The sequence below is a fragment of the Carassius carassius genome, chromosome 14 (assembly GCF_963082965.1).
Source record: "Carassius carassius chromosome 14, fCarCar2.1, whole genome shotgun sequence".
Taxonomy (NCBI): Eukaryota; Metazoa; Chordata; class Actinopteri; order Cypriniformes; family Cyprinidae; genus Carassius; species Carassius carassius.
In genome coordinates, this window is record NC_081768.1 from 1,699,212 (window position 1) to 1,726,902 (window position 27,691).

A 27,691-nucleotide genomic window follows, 5' to 3' on the forward strand; every position below is an offset into this window, starting at 1 on the left:
TCTTAATAAAAACTATTAAACAGTGTCAGGAGAAGCACTCATATTTGATCATATTTGGGATCATTTTTGTTTTACTCTGCTTAAAGACAGTTATATGTGTAAAATAATCCTTTTTTACGAGAATCTCATTATAACCTCTTGTGAATGAAATGAGCAAAATGGCAGGAAGAACACTTATTATTAAAATAAATGTTATTTGCAAATTGAATATGAAATCTCTTGTTTTTGTCGTTTTCTGTTGTTTTGTATTATAGTTCAAATCTAAAAGCATTACGGTGTATGTTTTGCATTGCAATTAAAGATAACTGAAGAGAAAATCATCATGTAATAATGTCACAATGCAAAAGGAAAATGTAATTATCCTCAAAACAGGACAAAACGTTATTAAGTTGAAAATGTTATTAATGGAGTTCCCGGTTCCTCATAGAAAACTTGGAAATATTAGGACATTTTGTTTTTCATTTTTAAATCTGGAAATTTAAAGATTCCAATGGAATATTGTAGTGAATATATGTTTTCTGCTAATCTCTGAATTTTTTATTTAAAAAAATACACATAAATCTTATCTTTCATTGAACTAAAACAATTGAAAATGGGGGGAAATCTCGTTATGAAAATAAATGTTTTTTTTTTTTTTTCTAAATTAGAGAAAAATCTAAGAATATATGTCTGATCTGCAGCTAAATATAATAGAGCTTCACAAATTAGAAAGTGACTTTAACTTTAACCTTGTGCGGTCTTCGATCATTTCTGACCGGAGAATTTAACATTTTTAATTCTTCACTAGAATGGTATGAAACTTGGTGACTTTTATTTGAACACAAACAAACATTGAGTTTAAAACAAATGCATCTCCTCACAGACACACAAACAGAATTATACATACTCAAATGAACTGGTATGGCTATAATCATATATCAAAAATGAGTCCGAAGACTGAAATTAGAGGTTAAAATCAGATCAGACCCAGAAGGATCAAGCTCTGATAAAGCATTCCTGTTAATATTTGTTACATTTTTATAGAATTTTAATGTTTTGTGTAACAATGCTTTCTGTGTGCCGGTTTGAATCTAGTAATAATGATGCAAAAACTTACACTTCAAATCAACATTTAAAACAACAAAAAATATAAACCTTGTCAAAAAGTAGTCTTTAAGGATACCTTAACAAACATTTAAAACCACAACCTAATAAAAGTAACAATTATGTATTAAAACACCATGAAATTACAAGTTTTTCTTTTTGCTCTCACCAGGAGGTGCTATTCTGCCATTCGACAAATTGGATTTTAAAGGCCTAGTCTTTATTTTAACCTGAAATACTGCATTAATGAAAAATATATTTTTTTAATATAAAATAGAAAAAAATAGAAGTTGTCCTATTTTCAATGAAAATGTATCATAATTATTGCATAAATATTAATTAGTACCATGAAATTCTCTCAAAGTACAAAATACAATAATTATACAATTAAAATTAATATATTAAATTGATTTCACTGAAGAAAAAAAAATATATTTCAGGTGTCTGGTCACTTTTGACCATGACTTAACAAGAGTTAAGTATAGAGCTAGAGCAGTGAAAAATCCCTATTTCACCATCAGGGCAATAATTATGAATTTCCAATCAATGCTACGAATAGGAAGTGTGTCTATATCATCCAAAAGATAATTTCTCTAAATCTGATGAAGAAACAAACTCATCTACATCTTGGATGACTTGAGAGTGAATGCATTTCCAGCAAATGTTCATTTGTGCGTGAACTATTCCTTCAACACCCATCATGCACTGCTTCTGTGTCCTCCAGACTGTAGTAGGTGCTTCACAAAGGTGTCACCCTTCTCCTGACAGCAATATCAGTGGCCAATGAGACGCGATCATTCCCTGGCACACACTTCAAACCCTCCACCTCCCTCAAATAACCTGCCACCAACACACTGACACATGTTTCTGCTCACTGCCTTGCTGCTGTAAACTCCAAGGTTAACTTTGCTCAAGACTGGGAAAAGCTGTGGCAGCTGCGCGCAAGCCAGCTCTGGAAAACTGGGATTAAGTGGTTTCTAAGCAGGTTCAGTAGATCAAGACATTGTGGACATTCACACAAGTCAAAGGTAAAGCTCCTTGTTGTCTATTTTTATCCTACTTAATGCTTTTATTATGTGCATGCAAGGCACTCACTTTTTAATATGCTTACCTATGGAGTACAATTGCATCCAGCTATGTATATGTTTGTCCAGTTTCTCTTTTAGCTTGGGATGTCATAACAGTTCTAGAGGTGGTAAATCATATACATGCATTGACTTGTAGAATAGCATGTGCTTTTGCAAAAGTTCTTGTACTGAGTAATATTTTTTATAGTGCTTGTGTAAAGTGAGCTGTGCTATAATAAGCAGTGAGGGTGGCTGGAGTGTGTTTAATGCACACAACAGCTGTCTTTGATGGAAGGGCATCGCTGCTGGGGTTAATTGCTCTGATTTGAGTGTCAGTAGCATCTGCAGGTGTATCCTCTTTCTGGATTCAATAACAACAGTGGGCCAATGGTCAAAGCCTTTCTCAGATTTAGCTAGGAAGATTAAAATGTGTTGATATTAGGTTCTAAATATGAAAAGAGTTGTTTGTTGTGGCAAAAAAAGCTCTAAATTATCTAGATAAAATGCTAAAATTGCTAGTAAATTTCACAATTAATTGTAAAGAAACTATGAATTACAGTAAATGTGATTTCTTTTTTCTTCTTAATATACCAGTGTTATTTTAGTGTTATTGAAGTATTTGTGTTCAGCTCTCATGATTTATTAGTTGCTCTATGTGAGTGCACTCTTGTTAGAAATGATTATTAGAAATGCATAACTAGTTACCAAAAATACCAAAGATTGTCATTGTTCTCTAAATATCTTACAACCGATCTCATGTTTTAAGAGAGATCCTGTATGTAGTGGAACAAAAAAATACTTGAAATGTTTTTTTTTTTGGAATGCTTAAGTTTATATATATATATATATAGCCTGGAAATGTCATAAATATTACAGTGATTATATGAGTTTATCTAGTTGTGTTCTGCTCTTAAATCGCCTAGAAACTGCTTCTTGTGAGTGCAATCCTGTTAAAATGTATTTTTAAAAGTCCAGTTAAAAATAAATGGTATCCAGTTAAAAGGGGGTGGGGGTGTATTTATACATATTATAATAACAAATAATATAGCATGTCATCTCTGATTACAGTATAAATTCAATACCAATTTGAAATCAGACATATTTTGAGTCATGTATCCATGTAAACTAAATGACTTTCTAAAAGGAGCCATAATGCATATTCAGAAACATAAGACTAATTTGCAGAAAGCTACTCTACTCTTTTAGATCATTAGAATTGACAGTGGGTTAGCAGAAAGCATTATAAAACATAAGTGTCTCTTGTTCCACCACAGTAGGTGATTATTATTGTCTCTGTGTTCTAAATCTTTGTGTTTTTGTCTCCAGCAGCATGGAGGAGAACAACAGCATGGATGAGCCCATGTCTTTATCGCAGCTTCTGCGTGAGAGTTACCTGGCTGAGGCCCGAGCTCATCACAGACACGACGAATCCAGCTGCATAGACTCCCCTCGCCGCCTGGTCTACGGGACGCTCAAGGAGAAAGCAGACGACTCCGGTGGGAAAGGCGATCCACAGTTCCCAGACCTGTCTGCCTTCCTGAGCCAGGAGGAACTGGACAAGAGCGTTGATCTGGCCTGCAAAGCAATCAGCAGCGATCCTCGAGAACGTGAGAAGAGATCCGACACGCATCCACCAGTGAGCCACTCTAATGTTCCTTCCAACAAACCCACTCCACAAACAGAGGTCATTTCTGAAAGACACACAATCCAGGCTCCCATTCAAGATAATGTGATCAGGAGTGCTAGGGAACCTGCGGCGGATTTCAAAAGACCTCAGAGAAACGCTCCATATGGCTTGGAGACCCAGTCCAAGAAGGAGTTCCTCAACAAAGCAGCTGATTTCATAGAAGAGCTTTCGTCTCTGTTTAAAGCCAGCAGCTCTAAGCGAATTCGGCCTCGTACTTGCAAAACCCACCGGAGCCGATACCACAACAAAACCCAACCTGATGGCACTTCATACTCTATAAATACAGAAGATCGAGAAAGACCTATTCTACTCAACCAACAGTTTGAGGAGCCGATGGAGAAGGGTGGAGTCACGGTGGAGCCGGCTCTGATTCAGCCGGAGAGCTCGGAGGAACCTGTGTGTGAACCTCCACACTTCGTACAGAAGCTCAAAAGCAGGGAGGTTCCTGAGGGCAGTAAAGTGCAGCTGGATTGTATCGTCAGAGGATTGCCTGCTCCAGAAGTTCGGTGAGTTTGAACCGCTTTTATTGAAGCACGTGATTAGTGCGTTATTATTCCTGTTGCAAGTAAATATCACAAATAAATACACAGCAATTGCAAGTGATGCATTGTTTTAAAACTTTTTTTAAGGAATGACAGGGTATTTTTTATGTATTCCAGTTCCATATTTATTGTATTTACAACTTAAAAAAAATATTTTTTGGTGTAAATAACAATGCCTTGACAACACCCATTATGCATTTAATTGCATTGAATGTGCTCTTGCAGTGTATTTCAAATGTTAAATGTATTTTAAACCAACTTTACTTGCAGATAATATAATATTAATGAAATAAAAGTAGGGTTGCACTGATATGAAAATTTTGTCCAATACCGATAACCGATAATTTTTATTATTTCTATTTGAAAACCAATAACCGATATTTTGGCTGATAAATCTATATCCAAATTTGTATATACTTTTTGAGAGCCTGATTACAAAAAAAGTCTCCTCATTAAAAGCCATATACCAAACACTTCAACATAAGCAGCCTAGTTTGAACATTTTAAAATAGTTTTACTCTCCCATTACAAAATATAATCATAAAAAGTCTTATAAATAAATAAAATAATGCATAAATAAATAATGCAAACAAGTCATCTAAAGTCAAGTGTTTCTGAAGAAAAAAATGCATTATTTATTGCCTTTAAGATATCAGCCAAACAGAAAAAATTCGCATTTATCGGCTGATACCGATATGGTGGCCGATATATCATGCATCCCTAAGTAAAAGCATTATTAAAAAGAGAGACACTTTCATTACTGTTTCTTAACAGAATTAAGTACACTTAAAAATAGCAAATTATGATTTTTATTTTAAAGTACACTGTAAGTTTTAATAATCGTTTGTTGTACTTTTTTTAAAAAGTGTACTTGTTTTGATGTGTTGACTGACTAAAGCACATGTAAGGTACTTCATTATAATTATAACAAATTTTAGTTATTGTTTAAAGATAATACATTTTAAGTTTAAATAATTGCCTTTGATATAAATTTGAAGTAGAATATGTTTTAATTTAATTGCAATTAACATGCATTAAAGCGTCCAAAAACATTACATTCATTTTGCATTGAAGAACTTATTAGAATCAGAATCAGAATCAGAATCAGAATGAGCTTTATTGCCAGGTATGTTCACACATACGAGGAATTTGTTTTCGTGACAGAGCTCCGCAGTGCAACATAACAGCGACAGAACAAAAAACACAATAAGGAATAAAAAATACAAAAAAATACAAATAGGTGGGTAAGGATTGACAATATACAAATTGACAATGTATGGCAGGTATATTAAAAAGAGCATTTATGTATGTACATGTATATTATGTGGAAAAATTGTAACTGTACGCTAAGTATGTGTGTTTGGATAAATAAGTGTATGTGTATATAAATATAAATATATATCCATAACAATAAGTAAAAAAGTGTAGTACTTGTTCACAAGGGATCTGTAACACCGTAGCATCATGGCAGCAGTTTTTGCTAGCAAATGCATGCTAAAAATCTACCTATTCACGCATTGCCTGAGAGCACAAAGACATCTTGTGAAAGCTGATTGTATGACATCTATTCTAAACTCTGCCATTCTAATTTTACTACATCGGAAATATGATGCTATGAGAATGCAGTCGAAATTATCGTCCTACATTTTCAGTAGAGCACAGTTAGCCAAAAAGTAGAAGAGTAAACAAGATATTAAATGGGTACAGAGCTTGTATATCATTGTACAATTAGTGTGGAAATGATTATAGTTTTATTGTTGTGTATATTATTATTTATAGTGTAGTGTATGTTTTTTATTATAGTGTATATTATTAGTATATATTGTAGCAGTGCTTAGCATAAAGATATCTAATAAAATCTGAAACATGTTAAGATAAGTGTTAAAATGAGATAACTTTTGTTCAAGCTATTAAGACATCTTGTTAAACACCTTAACTTATTTAACTATAATGGACTATATATTAATTAATAATAACAGAGGAATTTCCTTTGTGTTTATCAGTGTGTCATTGGTGAAAGGTTAGTGTAACATTACTCAATGCAAACTTCCCACACTGACGGGTCAAGGAAACCCGTGCTTTTCTGAGCGTCTGTCTGACAGGTGACGTTTTTGGACAGCTGTTCTCAGCTGACTAAGACACTGTGATGTCAGAAACATTAGATCATCCCTCCAGTGACCCAAACTTACTTCACTTTTCAACATTTTACTTGCAGCACCATTTGAGAACACTAATCTGACCATCTGTACAATACATAAATGACATGCCCAAAGCTTTCCGGATGCATTTAACTTAATGTCTTTGTAGTAGATTTTTTAGATTTTTAAGTTCTAAGTAAATGTTGTAAAAAAAAAATCCACATTTTAGTTGTTGCAACTAAAAATGTCAAGTTGTATGAGAGGCCGCTCTATGTTTAGCTTGTGCGTGTCGGTCAGGGATACTGCCATCCAGTTTTAACAGGGGTTCCTGTGCTGGGGATGAGTCAAGAGGCAAAATAGCCTGAACAGGTGCAAATCTAGCTCTGGATGTCTTTCCCCCACAGCTCAGTCTTTCAAAGTAGAGTCTTACTCATTAGAAATGATCCTCACTGGCTCATGGATCAAACCCAATACATTTCAGCCATGTCTCGCCCATGGAATGAACCACAACTCGTCTCTTCAGAAGCGCTTTAAATATCAGCGAGGGCGTTTTAGGAAACAGCAGTAAAAGTGAAATCACTGTTGTACGGTCTTCTAGGTAAGGTTGTGGTAAAGTTATATTTGTGGATTCAAGAATATGATTTTAGCCCATTGATTTTATACTGAATGAATTCTGTTTTTCTTGTGTTGTGATGTGGTTTTTATTTTTCTGATGTGTTTGATAAGGAGGACAGATTTTGGATTAAATGTGAGATGCATTGAAATGGTTTTGAATACCTTCCTTAACATAAAGTGAAACATGCAAAAATAACTTAAGTAGTAAATTGTCAATTAACTGATTTTTGTTCAAAGGTATTCATTTAGTGTCACTAGCACACTTAAAATTTCAAAATGATGAATTAAATACGCATTTAAGTAAATATGCATTGTATTTGTGTTGTAAATGACATGGGCGGAAACATTTAGATGTTTGTTTTAGTCTGTTAATGTCAGTATACAACTGAATGTACATTTATTGGATTTTCAACTGAGGTCAAATTAAAATGTAGATGTGTGTTCCTTTCCAGAATGTAACATTCTGATTGTGTTTTCCAGGTGGTTTTGTGAGGGTAAAGAGTTGGAAAATAGTCCTGATATCCAGATCATCGCTAATGGTGAGCGACACACTTTGATCATAGCAGAAGCGTTTGAAGAAGACACAGGAAGATACTCTTGCTTTGCGTTCAACTTTTATGGCACAGACTCCACCTCAGCAGAAATCTACATTGAGGGTAAGTAAATTACTTATGGACTATTTAATATGAAGTATGCATTGAACTAAATGATTGCAGCTGCAATCTGAAAATAAGTTTGCGTATTTTCATTTTCTATTAGGAGCATCTTCGTCAGATTCTGACGAAGAAAAACATTTTCAAGCAGAGTGAGTTTGTATATTGTCCATTATGAAATATGTATCTGTAGTACCTTTTGAACCCCTAGAGGTTGAAATCACATTCACATCTTTATTTCCAGACTTCATGAAAGATCTGCTCAGCCCAAACCTACTGTGGTCTTGACAGAACCCAACACATCTGCTGAAGACATCATACCAACTATAACAACCACCTTCGCTGAACCACCAGCACCTTCTGACACAGAAGCAGTGCCACTGACTGAGCTGATTGCTGACCCAACCTCTAAGAAGGAAGATGCAGAACTTCTGTGTTCCAATATTGTCAGCTCTGAAATAGCTGTACTAGAACCAACCATATCTGTACTAGAACCATCAATGCCAGTATCTGAAGTGCAGCCAACTCCACCTATCCCTCCACTGACCATTGACCCACCATCACCACCATTACCTCCATCCAGCCAAAGTATCTCAGATGTACTGTTAACATCTCAACACAGCATTTCTGAGGTATGAAAAACACAACAAATCTGCAGTTTATTTTTTTTCCTAATGCATGCGTTTTTCTTACATTCCAAATGTTTTGTTTTCAGAATCTAAATGGCAGCAGTAGTTATCTTCAAAGCTTCGATGTAAGGCCCATGATGGCAGCTCCTGTTTTTACGAAGGTAGAGCAAACACAGCTTGAATTCCTAAATCTTGACATTGAGCACCAATGAAGTATAAATGTAAATGTATATACGTATTATAATATTTTGTTGTATTTTAAACTTTTTGCATGCATGCCTGTTCCGGATCCAGGAAGTCAAAACCTTGGTATGCAGTCAGATTTACAGCATATCCAGCAAAACTGGCAAATCCAGTGCAAGCCATGTTTTAAAATATCATACGCCTTGGGGGTGTCCTTGTTTGACTTGGGCAAGTAAGAAACCACCTAGAACAGCTTGTCACTGGGGCAGTACCCTTAAAGGGACACCTTTGTACCTAAAGAGTTCATGTTAGGAACATAAAAGTACATATTACTACCTTAAAGGTACATATTACTATTCTAGGAGATACTAATATGCACCCATTAGGGGTAAAGGCATTGCGGGTACTGACTAAGTGACAAGCTGTTTTTTTTTCGGACAGTGTATAGAGTAACAATCCCCTAGCACCTAATCATCATGGCAATAGTTATTATCTTCAGAATAATTAAAACATAGTTTTACAAGTTTTTCATTCCATTGTCATTGTACACTATTGTCTCTTTTGCTGTAGGACCTCCAGGATGTCCTGGCTGTAGAGAGCCAGTTGATAGTTCTCGAGTGCAGAGTAAAAGGCATTCCCTCCCCTAAAGTGGACTGGTACCGGGAGGGAACACTTATTGAAGATTCCCCAGACTTCAGAATCCTTCAGAAGAGTATGTATAATTTTAATGCACAGTGCATTTAGATGTGGTTGGATCCATCTTTGAAAACTACTGAAAATGTTTCAACATGTAACTTAAAAGAAACATTTGCAGTGCTTATCTGACAATCAACACATTTTGTTTTTTTCATCCCAGAACCAAGATCCATGGCTGAATCTGGTAGGTGGATTTGATTACCCCTGCTTTGCCAAGGCAATTATTTCATGAATCTAACCACCTAACATCGTACAATTTCTCTGTTTGTTGTGGACATCAGAGGAGATATGTACTTTGGTTATTGCGGAGGTCTTTCCAGAGGATTCTGGAACATTTACTTGCATAGCCAGCAATAAATATGGCACAGTTTCCAGTACTGCAGAACTGAGAGTAAAAGGTAATTTTGTTTTATTGTTTAGGAATCTACTATTGGATCAGCTTAAGACTGCTTAAGTTCATAATGAGATAAAAATTTATACATATACCACATTTCAAGTGTAATTCTGAACAATATTTTGTCTGCATCGATAGGACACAATAATAACAGCACCAACCCAAAAACAACAAGCACTTTAACAGTGGAATCCTCCCTCCAAAAGGTTCCGGCAACAGGACTGATGTCAACCACTTTAAAGCCTAAACCAGATGTTCCTCTGGTAAACAACAAGCTTCACTCAAGTATGATTTGCCTTGACCCTTTGAGATATGGATTTAAGAATTCAGAACTTCAGGACTCTGGGACGCCTCGCTCAGATTCCCTAAATCCTAGTACCCTTCTCCATGATCTCACCACTAGCCTACCTAGTCTAAACCCTCTCAGCATTGGAAAATACTGCTCAAATACTTTAAGGACTAGTTTAACTCAGCTAAACCCACTCAGCTTCAGTTCTTCTTCAATGAACTCAGACTCAAACCATAAGCCTCTCAGCTCTACACACTTTGATTCAGGAGGGTCTAGTTTTAAGCCTTCCACAGAAGTTACCCAAAGTCCACCAAATGGATCAGACTCTTGCATCACTATGAGCTCTGATTCCTGGTTAGAATCATTACCAAACGGTTCAAAACCAAACCCCAGCCCTTCTGTTACTAGTTTTCCACCAGTAAACTGCAGTAACCATCAAGAGCGACCAACTGTTAAACCCCTACCAGATCCCCCAACTTCTTGCCTCAAGACAAGACCTGAGGGTGTGTTAGGGAATCACAATGAATCCCGCTCTAGTTCTCGAGTTGGTCTCCATGTAACCTTTAAACTCCCAGAAGATGAAGATGAGGAAAATAAAGAAATGTCACCTAAAGAACCACCACCAGTGCTGGCTAAACCAAAATTGTAAGTACCAACTTCAGAGTGTTGCAAGAAAACTTGAGAGTAAAATTACATTTTAGGACTATCTGAAGTAGAAAACATGCTTGTTTTTCCATTCTTTTGTCTTATCTTAGAGACCAAGTGCAGCTTCAGATCCTCCACAACCAGATGCTTTCGGAACAGCGGGAGGAAAACACCTCCCCAAGCCAAGATTTAACACATATAGACAGGACAAGTTGTGAGCCTCCACCTGTCAAGCCAAATCACCCATCTGCAAATCCAGTTCTATCCCAACCCCTGCCACCTCCACTTGTAATGAACTCTGCTCAAATTCCACAGCCGATCCCTGCATCTGTCCCTCTACTTCCTACAGCACCTGCTCCCATATTAAAAGCTGTACCTGTATCTGAATTGAGCATGCCTTTAACCAATTCAATGCCCTTTCCCCAACTTACTCCATCAGCCACAACCTTACAGAACCACCATCCAATTCCTCCACAAAATCTGGTTCCTACTACTTTAGTTACGGTTCCACCAGGTATAGTTCCCTCTAACCTACTAACCCAAACGAATGTGGTGCCCACTCCTCCTCAGCTGAATTTGGGGCCAATCTCACCCAGTGTGGCTCCACTTACCCCTATGCCAAGTTTGATCCCAACAATCCCAATAACCCAACCAGTAGGAGCTCCCAACATCCCCATGCCTTCATATTTGGGACCTTCTGCACCTTTTCCTCAACTTATCATGGCTTCAACCACCCAACCAAACCCCAACCATGTGGCCAATGTTCCACCCATTACCCCTTCCACTCATATTTCACAAATAAACATGAATCAAACCTTGCAGATATACTCTGTTCCCTTCAGTGACAAAGGTGTTGCCAGAACACAGGCACTGATGTCACCTAATGAATCAGTAGTGAACAACACTGCACCAGAGTTAAACACCACCACAAATTCTCATCCCAGCATGGCTCCACAAGACACACATTCTCAGGGTGTGTCTTATCCACCCCTGAGTAAAATCACCTCACCACATCTAGTGAGAAATCCACCTGCACCCATCCCAAGTCCAATGTCTCCACCTACATTGATTGACATCCAGCCTCCACTTCCCGGGATTATTCCTATCTCCACCCAGAGCTTCACCTACACAAGGCCAAAGGAGTTCATCGCAGCCCAGACACTCTCTCCTATCAGGAGTCCTTCCCCAACTGAGTCTCCTGTTCCAATGCTTCATGAATTAGCAGCACAAATATTCCCCAAGTCAACAAGGGAGCTCACGTCGCCCATCAACCAGTTATCTCCATCCCCAAGAAAGTTCCCAACGAGAGTTCTGGAGTGTCCAAGTAGCCCACCATATGTGTCCTCACCTCCTCTACTGCCTCATGGGCTGGTGAATTCACTGTTTTCTTTTAGAACTCAGTCACCCCCACAAGCTTCTTCTCCAACGTCTAGCAGCTCCTCCCACAGCCCCATCCAAAATCCAGTGGCCTTCCTTAGTTCAGTCCTTCCTTCTCTTCCTACATCTCCTCTGACCAATGCCATGGGCCTGCCTAAGAGTGCCCCACCTGGGTAAGCAAACACAAACACAACATTTCATTACAACAGAGGTTCTCAACCCTTCTCCTGGGGATCCACTCTCCTCTAGAGTTTAGCTCCTAATCAACGACACCTAAAGGTAATAAAGTTCTTCAGGGTAGCTTGAAAATGCACATGCAGATGTGCTGAAGCAGGTTGGAAATAAACTGTACAGGACAGTAGTTCCCCAGGAGTAGGGTTGAAGACCTCTGCATTATAATATTGTAATATCGTAATATGGATTGAAGATCATACTCTCTTTAAAGGGGACATGATGACATAATTTTTTTTAATAAGTTCCTTGGGTTAACTTATGTTAATAAAGTTTTTTTGCACAAAAATGAAAACTAATAAATATGTGGGAAAACAGTAATTTTTTGTCAAAGCACTATGAAATCATTTACTTATGTTTGTGATGCAGCTGCAGTCAGATCTTGCACCGCTTTATCTTTCAACAAATGTTTCTTGTGAACTCTCCATGACACCGTGCCTTGTTTACAAAAGAAAAATGCTCCAATTGATTTTTAGACACAACCCGGGACACAAATAAAAATAAACCATATCCTGGGATCCTTGTGAACAAGCTGATTAAACCAAATGTGCCAAAGTGGACGTTTTTTCACTCCATTTATCCTGTTGACGACAGACTCGAGCATAGAGTCAGAAAGTGAATGTGCATCTGTATACTGTATCCAGTGTAGACAAAACAGCGGCAGTAATTGTCATTTCAATTTGCTTTTGACGTGAAGTGACAATCACATTAAGCATGACAAGTGTCTGTTAAGCGTCTGAACAACAGTGGGCGGGGCCTATGGTGAGAAAATGACTTCGTCAATGTCAATGGATGTAGTGTTTATGCAAATGACTGGGGCCTAGGTGAAGTCACCTCGCCCCTCAGATCCTAAACCAGCCATTTTTGGAGCATGATTAAATAAATGCTTTGTTTATAATGAGGTGGACATACGGTCTATGAAACTTGCAGGATGTTTTAATGGTACAAAGACCTCTTATATGCCATAGGATCAAGGCAAATTTGCTTTCTCATGCTACAACCCCTTTAAAGGGATTTGTCTGGAATATCCAAATGTGAGTTGAGATTTAGAGATCTCAAGTTTCAGAAAAGATGTTAAGTATCATAAAATCCCATAAGAGTGGTTTATATGACTTGTGCACTACATTCCAGATATTTACATTTACATTACATTTAGTCATTTAGCAGACGCTTTTATCCAAATCAACTTACAAATGAGGACAACTGGGCGAGAACACTGAATCTCTTTTGGGGAAGTCGTGGCCTAACGGTTAGAGACTTGGACTCGCAATTGAAAGGTTGTGAGTTCGAGTCTCGGGTCGGCAGGAATTGTGGGTGGGGGGAGTGCATGTACAGTTTTCTCTCCACCTTCAATACCACGACTTAGGTGCCCTTGAGCAAGGCACTGAACCCCCAACTGCTCCCCGGGTGGCGCAGCATAAATGGCTGCCCACTGCTCCGGGTGTGTGTTCACAGTGTGTGTGTGTGTGTTCACTGCTCTGTGTGTGTGTGCACTTTGGATGGGTTAAATGCAGAGCATGAATTCTGAGTATGGGTCACTATACTTGGCTGAATGTCACGTCACTTTCACATTTTTTTTTTCACTTTCACAATGGAAGCAATCAAAATCAACAAAAGAGCAATTATATATAAGTGCTATTACAAGTCTCAGTTAACTTAACGCAGTACACATATCAATTGCTTTTTAAATAATATAATAAATAAAAAGAAAAAAGATAGAATAGAAAAAGAATTTATAATAATAGTAATAATATTAATAATAATAGTTTTTTTTGTTTTGTTTTTTTAGAAAACAAGCAGTAAATGAATAGAGATCATATATATATATATATATACATACATGTATTTGTATCATATTTTAATGCCTTACCTCAGTCTCATTGTGTTACTTCATGTTCAGGCCTCAAGGTGCACTAAAGAAGAATCAAAGAGGTTCCAGACTAATTTCTGATGATCACAGCAAGGAAACACTGTTACAAGATATTGAGAAGATATTGCGATTTAAAGATGAACAGCTCCATTTTGGACAGCAGGTATGTGGTGTCATAAATATTACAAAGATGGGTTTTGTTGTGTCTAGTAAAAAATAATAGGCCTAAGCCATGCTTTTGCAGGATTGAGAGCGACAATTCAGTTATATAAAATTGCTTATCTTCTGTTGTTCACAGAATACAGTTTTTGTTGTTTCTGATCATCTTACTTTGAGTTACAGGTTTCTTTAAGTGAGACACTATTACAGAGGGTTTAATCTTGGTTGGTAGTAGTTACGTTTGTGTGGGCTTACACAAAACACAGACTGATGGAGAAGGAATAGGGAATAAAAATATCCCCCTAAATAACATGTTCTGGGTACCACAGCTTGATCAGTCTGTCCTCTAAAATAAATCGCTGTTACCCTTTAAGACAAAATAGCTAGGCCTTCGTCATGATATTAGCAAAAACTTAGTTTTTATCTCTTGTGCTTAATAGGTTTTCAAGCTTCTTTTTGATGTTGAAGTTGAAGGCTGAATCTAACTCTTGGTTGGCTTGCACCAAATGCAGATCTATATCACCTGCTGTCATACTTTTTCTCATTTTATAAACAAAAATTATGCCATGCAGGAAAAACAGATAGATATGCATACATATAATTCTATAATTATCTATATAGATATATATGTGTAATTCCTGCACGGCACCATTTTTTCATATTTGATATACTACACAGCATTTGATTAAGTGCATGCTTCCAATTTTACTTACTTTTTATTTTGCATTTTCAATATATTTATATTTCATAGCACTGCAAATCTTTAAACTTTTACAGGTGTTCTGTAAAAGTCTCTCAAATAATTTGGATTGGACTTAAATTAAAAGCTTTGTTAAAAGTCGACATGAAATCAACAATAACTGGTGGTTATGAGAAAGTCACATGAAAGTCACATGATGAACCAAACCTCATCACAAACAGCTTTTCTACAACCTGAGAAGGGCAATATTTTTACATAGAAGGTGCACAGTGTCATTCACACAAACACTAAACCCCATCATGGTGACACACGATACTGAAATAATGCAATAAACATTAATTTAACAACATTAGATGTGAGATTAAATGTTCACAACTGATTAGAAAAAAAATCCTAAGAAACACGTTTTTTAAAAAAAAACAACAACAAAAAAACAGAAAAACAAATAAAGTGTCATGCAGCGAATTCTGTGTGTCAATTTACGGTTTAACAGTATTTTCTTGTAAAATTACATCAAATGTAATTACATTTACACAGAATATAGTATGGAAACTTACTGTTAACCAGTTAACTGGTTTTTACTGTAGCAAAATCACAATAATTTTTTTACAGTGTTGTTTCATGTTCAGGTTTTTCATGTTGAGATTAAATGTCAGCATTACTGATTTAAGGGCCTCAGTACATTTAATACTTACAAATTTCAATGTATTGCTGGCTGTCATTTATAAATAAATGTCTGTAAATCTCCATGTATCTTATACAGTGGCTTTGCACCTACGACAAAATTCAAATTTAAAAATCATTTTCAATATTTTCACATTCTAACACATTCCATGTGTCACATGTGCATCTACACGATGCACCATATTAACACTTTTACACGCTGGAGTGTAATGACATGATAAAAACACAATTTATCGCACAATTGTCTTGATGTATGACTAGTGTTAGTGTTTACATCATCGTCATTCATCCTGTCCTCCATAGAAGCAGAGTTATGGGGGGGAAGTGAGCCGACTGCTCGGACCAAACAATCCCACCGCAACTGTCTTTAACTATGACAAGGTACAAGGACTTTTCTCCATTGCAAGCAGTGCTTTGTTCTGAAGTGCATTAGTTTTCATAATATAAGAATTGATTTAGATTAAAACAAGAAACAAGATTATCCTGAGCTAATATAAAGCTGTGGCTTTTTTCCACTAATGAAAATGCATGGATTATAACCCTCTTTAGAGGAAGATGCAGTACATTTCATGAACACTTTACAATAAGGTTACATTTGTTTACAATAGTTAACTATATCAGTTAACATTAACCATGGAAAATACTTTGATAATTTTAGTTAAATGAATGTGTCTTAATATTATGAGCAGTTTTAGTGTTATTAAGTAATGTTTAATATAATATATATAATAAATTTGATTAATATAGAGATAAATTAGATAAGACATATTAGAATATTTGATTAATTATAACAAATGTCTTCCTTATTGTTAGTTATTGCATTAACTATGTTAATATATATTGTAAAGTGTTACCTTTATGTTATGTCAAATTAATTGTATGATTTTTTTAAGGCTATAATATGCACATTTTAATATTAAGTCCTGAAGTCAGAATCATTTAACCAATATTAAAAATATAGCTGCATCCTTGTAAAGTGTAATTAATACACTAAGTAAAATTCTATCACAAAAGATTATGCATGAGCAACCTGAGTTTAATTCAATGCTATACTAACTACATGAGATTATTAATGTCAGTGTTCAATGGATAAAACACAAACTATAATGACATGAGCACTACTTTAGACCATCTGCAGTTTGGGTTGTTGTGTTTTCATTGCAATCACCGTTCATTTCAGTGTCTATGTGAATGAAATCTGAATGCATGCAGTATCTGTGAGTAAACATGAGCGCTGGGCTCGAGAGACTTGACAGAGACAGGAATGAACAGGGCTCTTCTGTACTATAAATAGAGATGACTGCATTCAGACATGCTGGGGGACATCCAGAACTAAAGGCGAGCTGTTACCAGAAAGGCCTCTTGAGATATCATAGGTATTTTTAAAATTGGATGGTGTGTTAAAGGGTTCATATCATAGCTATTTAGTAACCTAGTTTTTATTTTTATATGTATGTTTGTTAATTTTTGCACCAAAAACATTCATAATTTAGTTGTATATGACCATTTTTCATCCTTTGTTTAATAACCCCCAGAACATATGGAATATATGTTTACACCGCATAATAAAAACATTTGTGCTTTTATCTCACAATTCTGACTTTTTTTCTCAGAATTACAAACTTGTATCTCAAAATTTCAGAAATTCAGAAGTCTGAGTTTACATCTAGCAATATCGAGCTTTATTTAATTTCGCCACAAGTTAAAAGAAATACTAAATGGGATTTTAATTTATTTTTGTCACAATTCTAAGTTTTAATCTCACAATTCTGACTTTTCTCAAAGTTCTGAGTTTAAATCTCACAATTTTGACTTTTCTCAAAGTTCTGAGTTTAAATCTCACATTTCTGACTTTTCTCAAAGTTCTGAGTACAGATCTCATAATTCTGACTTTTCTCATAGTTCTGAGTACAGATCTCATAATTCTGACTTTTCTCAGTTCTGAGTACAGATCTCATAATTCTGACTTTTCTCAGTTCTGAGTACAGATCTCATAATTCTGACTTTTCTCATAGTTCTGAGTACAGATCTCATAATTCTGACTTTTCTCAGTTCTGAGTACAGATCTCATAATTCTGACTTTTCTCAGTTCTGAGTACAGATCTCATAATTCTGACTTTTCTCAGTTCTGAGTACAGATCTCATAATTCTGACTTTTCTCAGTTCTGAGTACAGATCTCATAATTCTGACTTTTCTCATAGTTCTGAGTACAGATCTCATAATTCTGACTTTTCTCAGTTCTGAGTACAGATCTCATAATTCTGACTTTTCTCAGTTCTGAGTACAGATCTCATAATTCTGACTTTTCTCAAAGTTCTGAGTACAGATCTCATAATTCTGATTTATCTCATAGTTCTGAGTACAGATCTCATAATTCTGACTTTTCTCAGTTCTGAGTACAGATCTCATAATTCTGACTTTTCTCATAGTTCTGAGTACAGATCTCATAATTCTGACTTTTCTCAGTTCTGAGTACAGATCTCATAATTCTGACTTTTCTCATAGTTCTGAGTACAGATCTCATAATTCTGATTTATCTCATAGTTCTGAGTACAGATCTCATAATTCTGACTTTTCTCAAAGTTCTGAGTACAGATCTCATAATTCTGATTTATCTCATAGTTCTGAGTACAGATCTCATAATTCTGACTTTTCTCAGTTCTGAGTACAGATCTCATAATTCTGACTTTTCTCATAGTTCTGAGTACAGATCTCATAATTCTGACTTTTCTCAGTTCTGAGTACAGATCTCATAATTCTGACTTTTCTCATAGTTCTGAGTACAGATCTCATAATTCTGATTTATCTCATAGTTCTGAGTACAGATCTCATAATTCTGACTTTTCTCAAAGTTCTGAGTACAGATCTCATAATTCTGATTTATCTCATAGTTCTGAGTACAGATCTCATAATTCTGACTTTTCTCAGTTCTGAGTACAGATCTCATAATTCTGACTTTTCTCATAGTTCTGAGTACAGATCTCATAATTCTGACTTTTCTCAGTTCTGAGTACAGATCTCATAATTCTGATTTATCTCATAGTTCTGAGTACAGATCTCATAATTCTGACTTTTCTCAGTTCTGAGTACAGATCTCATAATTCTGACTTTTCTCATAGTTCTGAGTACAGATCTCATAATTCTGACTTTTCTCAGTTCTGAGTACAGATCTCATAATTCTGACTTTTCTCATAGTTCTGAGTACAGATCTCATAATTCTGATTTATCTCATAGTTCTGAGTACAGATCTCATAATTCTGACTTTTCTCAAAGTTCTGAGTACAGATCTCATAATTCTGATTTATCTCATAGTTCTGAGTACAGATCTCATAATTCTGACTTTTCTCAGTTCTGAGTACAGATCTCATAATTCTGACTTTTCTCATAGTTCTGAGTACAGATCTCATAATTCTGACTTTTCTCAGTTCTGAGTACAGATCTCATAATTCTGACTTTTCTCATAGTTCTGAGTACAGATCTCATAATTCTGATTTATCTCATAGTTCTGAGTACAGATCTCATAATTCTGACTTTTCTCAAAGTTCTGAGTACAGATCTCATAATTCTGATTTATCTCATAGTTCTGAGTACAGATCTCATAATTCTGACTTTTCTCAGTTCTGAGTACAGATCTCATAATTCTGACTTTTCTCATAGTTCTGAGTACAGATCTCATAATTCTGACTTTTCTCAGTTCTGAGTACAGATCTCATAATTCTGACTTTTCTCATAGTTCTGAGTACAGATCTCATAATTCTGACTTTTCTCAGTTCTGAGTACAGATCTCATAATTCTGACTTTTCTCATAGTTCTGAGTACAGATCTCATAATTCTGACTTTTCTCAGTTCTGAGTACAGATCTCATAATTCTGACTTTTCTCATAGTTCTGAGTACAGATCTCATAATTCTGACTTTTCTCAGTTCTGAGTACAGATCTCATAATTCTGACTTTTCTCAGTTCTGAGTACAGATCTCATAATTCTGACTTTTCTCATAGTTCTGAGTACAGATCTCATAATTCTGATTTATCTCATAGTTCTGAGTACAGATCTCATAATTCTGACTTTTATCATAGTTTCTAAGTACAGATCTCATAATTCTGATTTATCTCATAGTTCTGAGTACAGATCTCATAATTCTGATTTATCTCATAGTTCTGAGTACAGATCTCATAATTCTGACTTTTATCATAGTTTCTAAGTACAGATCTCATAATTCTGATTTATCTCATAGTTCTGAGTACAGATCTCATAATTCTGATTTATCAGTTTAAACATCAAAATTCTGGCTTTTTCCCTCTCTACTTCAGAATTCTTTTTCTGAATTCTGAGTTTACATAGGAATTCAGCTTTTCTTGTTTTTGCCAGAGGATAACACTAAATTAGACTTTTATCTCACAATTCTGAGTTTAAATCTCGCAATTCTGTTTGTCCCATCAGAATTCTGAACTTAAATCTCGCAATTCTGAATTTTTATTAGAATTCTAATAAGAAAGTCAATTGCGAGATTTAAACTAAAAATTAAAATAAAAAAGTCAGAATGGCAAGATTTAAAATCAAACTTCTGAGTTTAAATCTTGCAATTCTGGATATTTCTTGGAATTATGTTAAATCCACAATTATGGCTTTTTTCTGCTGAATTCTATTTCGATCCTTAAATTTTTACTTTATTCTCAGAATTCTGAGTTTAAATTTCACAATTCTTTTTTTGAATTCTGAGTTTACATAGCAATTATGCTTTTATTTGTTTTTGACACCGGGTAAAAAAAAGTTCACAATTCGGTTTTTCCCATCATAATTTTGACCTTTTTTTATTAGAATTACAAAAAAAATTGATGTGAGATAAAAAGCTGCTATTACCGTCATATAGGTCAGGGGTTCTTAACCTTTTTGATGTCGGGGCCCAAATTTTACAGTACAAAGTGGCCCAGGGCCCAATCAAATATTAGCACTGTATTGGTTTATTGATCTCAGCCTTGGTTTGATTTGTATTCAATAACTAAATGAAATCCACTTGCAGTTTAACAGTTTATTATTCATGTGTATATAAACCTGCACATAAAACAAGATGTCTCAACACACAACAATTCAAGGAACAAATCAATCTGCATCAAGAACAAAATTAAAAGGCTCAAGTCAGGCATATTAACACAAAAAAGATTTTGACAGATTTTACTTACAAAAAAATAACATTTATATAAAATAAAAACAATAAAATGTTTTGCTAAAATAAATTAAAAATAATATTTTTCAAATTAAATAAGTTGTAAATGAAAATTGAAATAAAGTGCAAATGAAAAAATATAGGCGTACTGACGGACCGCTCCTGGAACGCACTGACAGACCTCGGCTGCATGCAGTGTGAACGCTGGAATCTTTTAACATGGGTGCGTAAAACAAAACATGCTACGCATTCGCACTTCAGACGGAGTATGTGTGAAACAGCCGTAATTCAGCGCGTGCAGCACAGCAAAAATAGACTCAGTACAGGCGCATCAGAAGCACAGCGGTAGGATTCACGAGACCACATGATTTGCCTGTCCAACACTACAGCCTATGGTCCAACATTGTTTTTCTTGTTTTCTGTGTGATCTAACATGGTTGGCTAAATGTTAATGTTTTGTCCGGTTTAATTATGTTTATTCCAGTCATGCAACTCCTGCAGTTAAACTCCACACCACTTCCTTTTTTTTTTTTTAACTGTCCTTGTAAAAGGGATCTGTGGTGTCATATAATAATGTGAGGTTTTTCAACTTTAAGGATGAACCTCTTGTCATCTATTTCTGGCCGCATGGATATAGCGTGAAATACAATAGGGAGTCTGCACAGGGTGTTTATTTTGAAATGCGCCGCAGACGTGTGCAGTGGAAATCAGGGGTGAAACAGGCGTAACTTTTGCTTCAGGCTACGGTTGACTTGAGTGTCTTCTTGTGCTTATTAGCGTTTGTTAAACAACTGAGGCATTACTGCCACTAGTGGTGGGATGGTGTACTGTAACTGTCTCATGGATAACAGTGGTCATTCTGGTGTCTTCAATTGATAACTTGTTTGGTCCCGCGGCCCTCGCATCCCACAGATGAAAAACGTAAAGTTTTTTGCAGCCCTCCAGGTGGCGCTCACGGCCCAAGCATGGTATGGTTAAGAATAGGTGACATAGGTTAGCCTATATGTTATTGTATTATATTATCTCCACAAAGCCCACTTCTTATTGTAATTGGTTTAAAAGTTCACACTGATTGTTGAAAATAACCTGACCACTGATTAACCTTGTCATTTATCAGATATCTCTTTGTTTGTTTGTTTATTCTTATTTTTAGACATTACTATGATCAGTTTGGTTGTTTAATTTAAGTGACTGTTTTGGAAATTTTAACATTTAGGTAGCAACTGTAGGCAGTGTTTCCACTGAACCTGAAAAAAGTAGTTAATACGAAAGTTTAGTTGATATGAAACCATAAATGGGACACATTCATAAACGATTTTAGGTAATAAGTTCATTCGTAATGATGTGTTTTGTAGGAATACAGGGTGTCGAGCTTTGAGCAGAGGCTATTGAGCGAGATCGAGTTTCGTTTGGAAAGGACTCCAGTTGAAGAGTCGGACGATGAAATTCACCATGATGAAATTCCCACGGGAAAATGCATCGCACCCATCTTCGACAAGAAACTGAAGCACTTCAGAGCTGTGGAAGGGATTCCTGTCACATTTACCTGTAAAGTTGTGGGAATTCCAGTTCCTAAAGTGAGTTTTTGACACCCTGTGATGTTCCTGTAATGCGTGCTCAGAAAATAACACTTTGAATGTGTTCTCTTTAAGTTTGGGGACTGTAAGATTTTTAAAAATGTTTTTGAAAGAAGTCTCTTCTGTTCACCAAGGCTGCATTTATTTGATAAAAAAAAATACAACAATTTGATATATTTTTACAACTGTTTTAAATTGTAAAAAGCAATTGATTTCTGTGATCAAATCTTTTCAGCATCATTACTCCAGTTTTCAGAGTCACATGAACTTCAGAAATCATTTGCTGCTCAAGAAGCATTTCTGATTATTATCAATGTTAAAAAAAGTTGTGCTGCACGATATTTTTATGCAAATTGTGATACAATTTGTTCTTCAGGATTCTTTGATGGATAGAAAGTTCAAAAGAACATTTATTTGACACAGAACTTTTTTTGCAACATTAAATTTAATACATAATTGAATACATCCTCCTCCTTAATGTAATGTAAATAAAAGTACTCATTTCTTTTATATAGCTAAAACATAAAAATCAACAATTAATCATTACTATTTTCTAAATCATTTGTTTTCTAGATGGTTTAAATTCATTTCAATCTTTAAACATAACAGATACATAAATATTTGGTCCAAACCACTTGTTGAGGGACTTTTATTTTGTATTTTTCCTACAGGTTTACTGGTTTAAAGATGGAAAGCAGATTTTGAAGAAAAATGAGCACTATAAGAAGATCAGAGAGGGTGACGGGATGTGTTCATTACACATAGAAGTCGTCACAAGTGACGATGATGGCAATTATACAGTCATGGCAGCGAATCCACAGGTAACTACAGCAAACATTCTGAAGAAAATCATCATGAATGACTCTGATGTACAGCAGAAATGAAGGTTGAGTCTGTTTTCATCTTCACAGGGCAGAATAAGTTGCTCTGGCCATTTGATTGTCCAAACAGGTCCCGTGCGAAACCGTCCCATGGTTCACTCGCAGAGGTGAGTCGGATCAATGCTCAGTTTCAATACAGTGGCTGACGGAGAGATACGTTTATTAGACTTGTATGTGTAACTATATAAATACACACACATACAGTATATATTTACATGTATGTCTATATTTATTTATATTCATATCATTATATTATATATAAACATGTTTAATATATACATATAATGTTTTAATATAAACAACATATTTTTCTGAAATATGTACGTACATTCTTGTGTGTGTATTTATATAAACATAATAAATATACACAGTACACACACATATATTATGCAAACAAAAACTTTGATTTTGAATCGTGATTAATCGTTTGACAGTACTAATATAATTATATATAAATATATTATATAAATATAAAAGTAACTACAAATGAGCATGTAAAGCAAATACCTTTCTGCATGGAGCATGCAATGTTCTCATCTTTTTTTCCCCTCAACTGTTTGTATCTCTGGTAATAGTTCTGTGAGCACTCATCGTTTATTTTCCCAGAGTCCGAGCGCGTGTACAGGAAGTGGAGGGCGAGCCGGCTGAAGAGCGTTTCTTTCGTCCGCACTTCCTGCAGGCTCCAGGAGACATGTCAGCTCACGAGGGACAGCTCTGTAGGTTAGACTGCAAGGTACTGCACGTCAAATTACTGGTATATCACCCTCATGTTGTTCCAAACCTGCACGAGTTTCTTTCTTCTGTTGAACACAAAAGAAGAAATTCAGAAAAATGTTGGGATCTGAACAGTTAATAACCATAGTGTTTTATTTTCCCATCTGCGTTTTCATAGAATTGCGCTCTAACACTAATTTGCCCAGTTTAGTAAATCTGGCTATAAATATATGTACAAAAGAAGTACACTCTACCATGTTTACTCTTTCTGTATTTATTTTAATTTTAAAAAATTAATAAAGTTTTTTTTCCCCATATATGTCCATATAATTTGTATTAAATTTTATTTGTATTTTGAAATCATTGATTTTAGTACATAGAGTTGAACTACAGTAAATTAAAATTATGTAAAGAAAGATGTTGCCTTGGCAACTAGATGAAATAAAATTACATTTGATATTTTATACCAGTTTACATCCATTTCATTTTAAGCAACCATTTATTGATTTTATGGTTTTAGTTTCACTTTTTAAATGTACTTTAAGAAACCTAGTAATGGGAGTCAGTTTAAGTGGCTTTATATTCCGTTGTATCATTTAAAACAATTTAAACCGTTTTTGTCTTAATTCCAAAATGCTTGAGAAGTAACTGAAGTGACTCAGTTATCCAGTGCAATGATAAATAGCATGGTTTGCCTTGGTTTTAAACCCGTCTTCATGCTCTGAACCCTCCTCTGGTGTTTAGGTGAGTGGGTTACCTCATCCTGAGATCATGTGGCTTCTCAACGGGAAGCCCATTTATCCAGACCTCAGTCACCGAATGCTCGTGAGAGAAAACGGGATCCATTCCCTGGTTATTGACCCTCTGACTCAAGCCGATGACGGGACGTACACCGGCATCGCCTCAAATAAAGCTGGACAGAGTTCATTCTGCCTCGAGCTCAGAGTAGTGGGTAAGAGCCGGATCGTTTCTGAATGTCTTTCTAACGTTAAAATACTAGAAAGCCCATTTCTGCCACAATAGGAAAAAAATGTGTATTGGTAAGTCATTATGACTTGGAATGAGATTATGAGACGGAAATTCATAATTATGACAAACAAATTGAAATCATGTTATACTAAGTCATTACGAGATGAAAAGGCAGAATTGTACAAATAAATATTCTTTATGACTTAGCATATCATAATTTATCTTATGATGACTTTCTCTCATAAGTAACTCAAAAATTTTATAATTTCATACTAATTAAACATTTTTGACTCATAATTTCAGCCTCGTCCATCAATTTTAACCTTTTATGTCATAATTATTTCATAGTTTCGATGCATGCTAGATTTGGTTTTTCTCACAATTATGACTATTATATTTATTATTAAACTTTTATGCCATAATTGAATGTTTTAGTCATAATTATGATGTTTCACAATTCTAACTTTTTCTCTAACTATAATGACTTTTCAAGTCATAAATTTGGCAGATCTCTTACTTATACCTTTTTTAACATCTTGTCAGATAAAACATTATAACTATAAGAAAAATTATAATTATGAAAAAACCTGAATCAAGTCAAAATTGACATTCAAAATTTAAAAAATATGGCTCTATGCCATAATTCTGACTTCTTGCCTCCAGATTTTTTTTTATTTTTTTATGTCATTTGACTTGTTGATTTATTAAAGCTCAATTACGATAAAGTCAGTATTGTGAGACATAAATTTGCAACTGTAATAAAATAGTCAGCCTTTTTTTCTCGCTCAGAATTGGACTTTGCACCTTTCAATTCTGAGAAAAGCAGGCAGAATTGCACAGTTATATCTTGCAATTCTGACGTAATAACATGCAACAGCTTAATAACACACAAATACTTGATCCCCTTTCCCCCTGTAAAATGAACACATGCAGAAAAAGAGCTGAAGCAGGCGCCACATTTTGTGGAAAAGCTGCAGAACACAGGCATCGCCGAGGGCTCCCCGGTGCGTCTGGAGTGCAGAGTTGTGGGAATGCCTCAGCCGGTCATCTACTGGAAGAAAGACAATGACACAATCCCTCACTCAAAGGCCAGAGTCAGGTGAGTGTGCTCACATCTGCTGGACCAGAGCACGGTTTCCCACAAACGATCAACACTGTGCTTTTCACTTGCAGCATGAGAACACAAATGCACAGTAAATTAATTAAAAGAACTTTTGAAATTCACATTCTGTGTCTTTGTTATCCCAGCATGCATCAGGACATGACAGGTTATGTTTGTCTACTGATTCAACCGACTAGAAAGGAAGATGCTGGCTGGTACACCGTCTCTGCAAAAAATGAAGCAGGAATCATATCATGCACAGCAAGACTAGACATATATGGTGAGTCAATTGCATTTCTTAATATCTCAGCACTATATATTAGTGAAGTTAAGGAATAGTTCAGATGTAAAGCATTTTAGCTACAATTTTAGCTATTCTTTAGCATTGACTACAAATGCAGAGTACAGTACTTTTGTTAGCAGGTCAGGAATAAATGAAAATCTAAATTAAACTACTACATTAATACTCATCATTAAATGTTTTTCTTTTTATTTAAAAAAAAGTTCTGATAATTACAAAGGAATTTAAACTACTTTATTATAGCATTTTTAAATGTTTTAGACTTTAACAAAATTATTTTTGGAAATTATTCTAATAATATTAGAATTAAACTACTACTATCTAAAATATTTAAAATGTAATGTTTCTGACTATTTTTATAATTCTGGTTATGATAAACCGAATTAAACTACTATGTTATACTCTAAAATCTAAAAATATTTTAAACTCATTTTTGTAATTATTTTAAGACATTTCTCTAATAATTAAAATAAATTAAACTAACTTGTTATTCTTTATCTACTTCTTTTTTAATGTATTATTTTAAGAAATGTGTATATTTCTTTATCATAAAATTTTATATATATTCTTTCTATATTACACTCTATCCAAAACTATTTATTCTAATTGTTTTAAGGTTTTTGTCTAATATTAATTAATCTTATTATTAATGTAATTATCTAATTAAATTAATCTAATCATTTGTATATTGATTAGCTCTTTTGTAATACTGTAGGTACTAACGAAGTGAACTGCAAAAAGCTGATTAATAAAGATTAACATTTTTTTTTAAATTGTAAGCAGTTAAAGCACCTAAAATATAAATTTATATAGTTTTGTACAACCGTATTACATTTAACCCAGAAAGATGCTTAAAAGTGCAGTTGTGTCAACTATGTGACTACAAATAAATAAATGCAACTGCAACCCAAATTCAAAAGATGTTCTTAATTGAACTGTTATGTCCAAACATGTTTTTTCTGCAGCTCAGTGGTATCAGCACATTAATGCACCGATGAAGAAGACGCAGCTCAGCGGGAGTCGATACGCTGCTCTCACCGGACAGGGTCTGGATATAAAGTCAGCATTTTCTATGAGCGACAACAGCCCCGTCATATTCTCTGCCTCCCAACCAGAGCGAAGGCTAGAAAGTGAGGAGCTGTAGATACTCGCAGGTTAAAGATGGTGCACAGATGATTCAAAGACACCACATTGTGTTGAGCAGTTGGAGTAACAATCTAAAAGCAAACAAGGATCTGATGTTTCTGCACTCATTTGTAGTTGTATGTTTTGACACGGGCCTATAATTTAAAAGAAGAGTTCAGCCACATAATAAAATGGGCAAAAAATCTGCTCATCCT

The 27,691-nt window shown here is 35.1% G+C and overlaps 1 protein-coding gene across 3 annotated transcripts; it reads left to right on the top strand.

Moving 5' to 3' along the window:
* The first annotated feature begins 1,919 nt into the window (after positions 1 to 1,919).
* On the top strand, positions 1,920 to 27,691 carry mypn (myopalladin). 3 transcript variants are annotated; one of them, XM_059565623.1, is made up of 21 exons: positions 1,920 to 2,111; positions 3,477 to 4,343; positions 7,613 to 7,788; positions 7,892 to 7,937; positions 8,030 to 8,417; positions 8,501 to 8,575; positions 9,168 to 9,309; positions 9,454 to 9,477; positions 9,575 to 9,691; positions 9,826 to 10,621; positions 10,732 to 12,171; positions 14,130 to 14,262; positions 15,946 to 16,023; positions 22,163 to 22,384; positions 23,056 to 23,205; positions 23,296 to 23,372; positions 23,872 to 23,998; positions 24,724 to 24,931; positions 25,882 to 26,047; positions 26,197 to 26,330; positions 27,317 to 27,691. In XM_059565623.1, the coding sequence occupies exons 2-21, from the start codon at positions 3,481 to 3,483 to the stop codon at positions 27,493 to 27,495; spliced, it is 5,541 nt and encodes a 1,846-aa protein (XP_059421606.1). In that variant the 5' UTR covers positions 1,920 to 2,111; positions 3,477 to 3,480; the 3' UTR covers positions 27,496 to 27,691. The 3 variants fall into 3 exon arrangements, with proteins under 3 accessions (XP_059421606.1, XP_059421607.1, XP_059421608.1); XM_059565624.1 differs by having other exon boundaries at positions 3,480 to 4,343; XM_059565625.1 differs by lacking the exon at positions 15,946 to 16,023 and having other exon boundaries at positions 1,921 to 2,111.